The sequence below is a fragment of the Elephantulus edwardii genome, unplaced genomic scaffold (genome assembly GCF_000299155.1).
Source record: "Elephantulus edwardii isolate Elephantulus edwardi_28Jun2011 unplaced genomic scaffold, EleEdw1.0 scaffold00078, whole genome shotgun sequence".
Taxonomy (NCBI): Eukaryota; Metazoa; Chordata; class Mammalia; order Macroscelidea; family Macroscelididae; genus Elephantulus; species Elephantulus edwardii.
The window spans coordinates 12,984,434-12,987,694 of record NW_006399828.1 but is presented as its reverse complement, the minus strand read 5'-3'; the positions used below and the strand labels follow the sequence as shown (position 1 = coordinate 12,987,694).

At 34.4% G+C, this 3,261-nt stretch overlaps 1 protein-coding gene across 1 annotated transcript in view; it reads right to left on the bottom strand.

Annotated features, from left to right (window-relative positions):
* Positions 1-543, bottom strand: part of RGS21 (regulator of G-protein signaling 21) — a 51,099-nt gene extending 50,556 nt beyond the window's left edge. Inside the window, exon 1 of the mRNA XM_006889529.1 lies at positions 526-543. Within this exon, the coding sequence (XP_006889591.1) occupies positions 526-543 (18 nt within the window). The remainder of the gene's footprint in view (positions 1-525) is intronic.
* Positions 544-3,261: the final 2,718 nt, after the last annotated feature.

Sequence of the window (3,261 nt, the reverse complement as noted above, 5' to 3'; positions counted from 1 at the left end):
CAGTTGTTTTTGGATAAACTTCAGCAAAATCTTGCTTGTATGTGATATTAATATTGTTCAGTAATTTACACATTCTGTTGGATCACCTTTCTTTGGAATGGGAACAAATGTCGATCTCTTCCAGTCATGTTATATTTATTTACTTCAAAAAAGATTTTTCCTTTTCTATATATCTGAAAAAGTACTGGCCAAAGGTAGGATTCTTAGCTTCCTAAATCTACAATATCCAGCTTCATTGAAATAGTACATTTTTTTCCATTCTCCTCCACTTTTTAAAAACTGATTTTCATATAACCTCCCATACACTTTGTGCTCCACACAATCCCTCATACCCATCATACAATTAACCATCACTTACTTATGTCTCCCCAAGTAACCATTCAACCTTCCTTAATTCTATCTCCCCTCCTTCCCCACCAATCTCTACTATCCTAGTGATCATCTCTGGTCCCTACTTTTCCTCTTCTCTGTTCCCCACCTTATTGTTTTGTTTGTTTGATTTCATGCAATAATTCATTTACCTACCTGTTCCTTCATAAGCATTGTGTATTATACAATTTTTCATTTACACTGGTCCCACAGTCATTCATATATTTTATATCATTGATCACCCTTGATTTGTGCCTATTGTTACACCTTCTTTGCAAGTCTCCACTGAACTTTTCCTGTTCTTTCACACTACCTTCACTCAGTCACCCACTAAACTCTGCTATAGTAGGGATTTTCACCCTTCCCCTTTCTCTGTCCATTTTCCTTTCCATTTTGGACATTAATACATATCTAACTAGTTATCCTTCTATTTTTCTAGCAATGGTCTTATGCAGTATTTGCTATTAAGAAGCAGAGTTAGTTCATATACCATAATGTTCTCTAGGCCCTCCCAAGTTGTTTGTATAATATTTTGCAAAATCATTATTCCTTAGAGCTGCACAGTATTCCGTGTGTGAATTTACTACAATTTCACAATCTATTTGTTTGTTGATGGGCATTTATGATGTTTCCATATTCTTGCTATTGTGAATAATACTGATATGAACATATGTGTTCATATCCCCATTCATGTTTCCTATGGCATGTTCTTAACAGTGCAATAGCTGGGCTATATGGGGTATCTATGTTCGATTATTTAAGAAAATGTCAAACTATCTCCTAGAATGTTTACACCATTCTAAAATCCCACTACCAGTGCATGAGAGTTCTAGTCTCTCCACATTCTCTCCAACATTTTTTATTATTGTTTATTTTAATGAAAATATACAGAGATGTTGGATTTCCATTCATTCATTGTTGCACTTTTCTCCCTGCTGACACCTCCCCCCAGTTTGGTCTTCTCTTTTGAAAAGTGAAAGAAAAAAATCTTTCATTGTTATACTATCCCTCTGCCCAAGTCCATTCCACTACGCAACCTTTGTTCTCGACTCCTGTCATGACAAAAATACCTAATTATATACCGGTTAAAAATAGTTCTGTCCTTCATCTGGTTCAATGAAGTATACATAATTTATTGCATCTTTCTCAGTCTCTCTCCAACTTGCTGTCCTGTTAAATGTGGTAACTGCTAAGGTGGTGAGATGTTTTCTGATTGTTGTTTTGATTTACATCTCTCTGATTTTCAGTAATTTTGAACATTTCTTTGTTTTTTCTATTGACCATCTGAATATCCTCCTTGGCAAAAAAGTCTTTACATTTCTTTTGCCTATTTTGTAACTGAATTAACAGTCTTTTCTTTGGGAATACCCTGTAGTATTCTGTAAATTTTCATTATGAAGCTCTTGCCTGAGATATCATTGCCAGATGTGGTTCCTCTCACCGCCCGCCCAGTCTGCAGGTTTTCTTTTTGTTCAATTGTCTTGTTTTATTTTTTTTTTCTGACTCTCCACTTTAGCTAGCAGCCTAAAAGATTGTCTGCAGAACAAAAGGCTCATGGTTTAAACTCACCAGGTAATGCATAGGGAAAAGGTGAGGCAGTCTGTTTCTGTAAATATTTACTGCCTTGGAAACCCTATTGACAGTTATATTCTGTCCTACCAAGTAAGATAATAAGTAGAAATGGGTAGGAATTGACCAGATGGCAATGAGTCTTTAATTTTCTACTATGTGTAATTCATTCCCCATGGACTATTCTCTCTTAATAACATCCAAAGTATGTGCTAATAATGTCCAAAGTGTTCATGAAAAGATCTCTGTAGTCCTACTTCTAAGAAATATGCTAACCACTTTTCCCAAGTCCATGGCATATTAAATAATATCCATCAACCACTACTTACAGGTATAAATTATTTTTCAGTCTTTAATATTTATTGTCCAGATTTTTCACACATGTTTTGTACCATCAAGTCAACTCTAACTCACAATGGCCCTATGGCCAACAGATCTGAACCTTGTCCAATCCTACATGATACACATGATCTCCCTCATGATCACTGTGGTAATCATCATGTCCATCTATTTCATTAAACACCTTTCTTTCTTTTATTGACCCTCTTCCTTTCTCAACATGTCTTTTTCAAAGGACTGATTTAACAAGGAATCTCTGGTGGCTTAGTGGATAAAGAGTAGAACTGTCCACCCAAATGCAGTTGGTTCAAATTAGCTGTTTCTTTGAGAAAGATGAAAAATCTCCTCCAGTGCAATTTCAGCCTCTGTAAATCTGATGGAGGGTCGTTTATCAGTCATTTATAATTTTATTTTCATTCATACAAGGTTATTAAAAATACCATGACTTAGGTAAGAAATACCTTAATCCTCAAAATGACATCTTTATACTTTTAATACTTTACAGTCATTTGCACCAAGTTTTCCAAACGCAATTTGGCATTTAATTTATTGATTATTGCTTCCATGAGCATTATCATGATGTTGCTTGTTGTTCATTTGTACTTTTGTTATCATTGTTTTAAGGGGCAATCTATACTGAATGTCCACCTTTGAAATTCATTAACTTTTCTTTTCTTACAGCAAGTAAATCTATGCTGTATGCATAATGGGAGTTATTGATAATGAGTAGGTAATGACCTTAATTCTAATGCTGCATTCTTCTTAATGTAGTCCTGATTCCTGATTGTTTGCTCATTATAGAGACTAGTAAATATGATAAAAGGACACAATCACATTACACATCTTTACTGATTTGATAACATGCTGTGTCTCCTTCTTGTGTTCTAAAATCAACTTCTTAATCTAAATAAGTGTTATCATTAAAATGACTATATTTACTGGTATTGGATTGATTTTTGACTTATTATTTGGATTTTTGTTGTA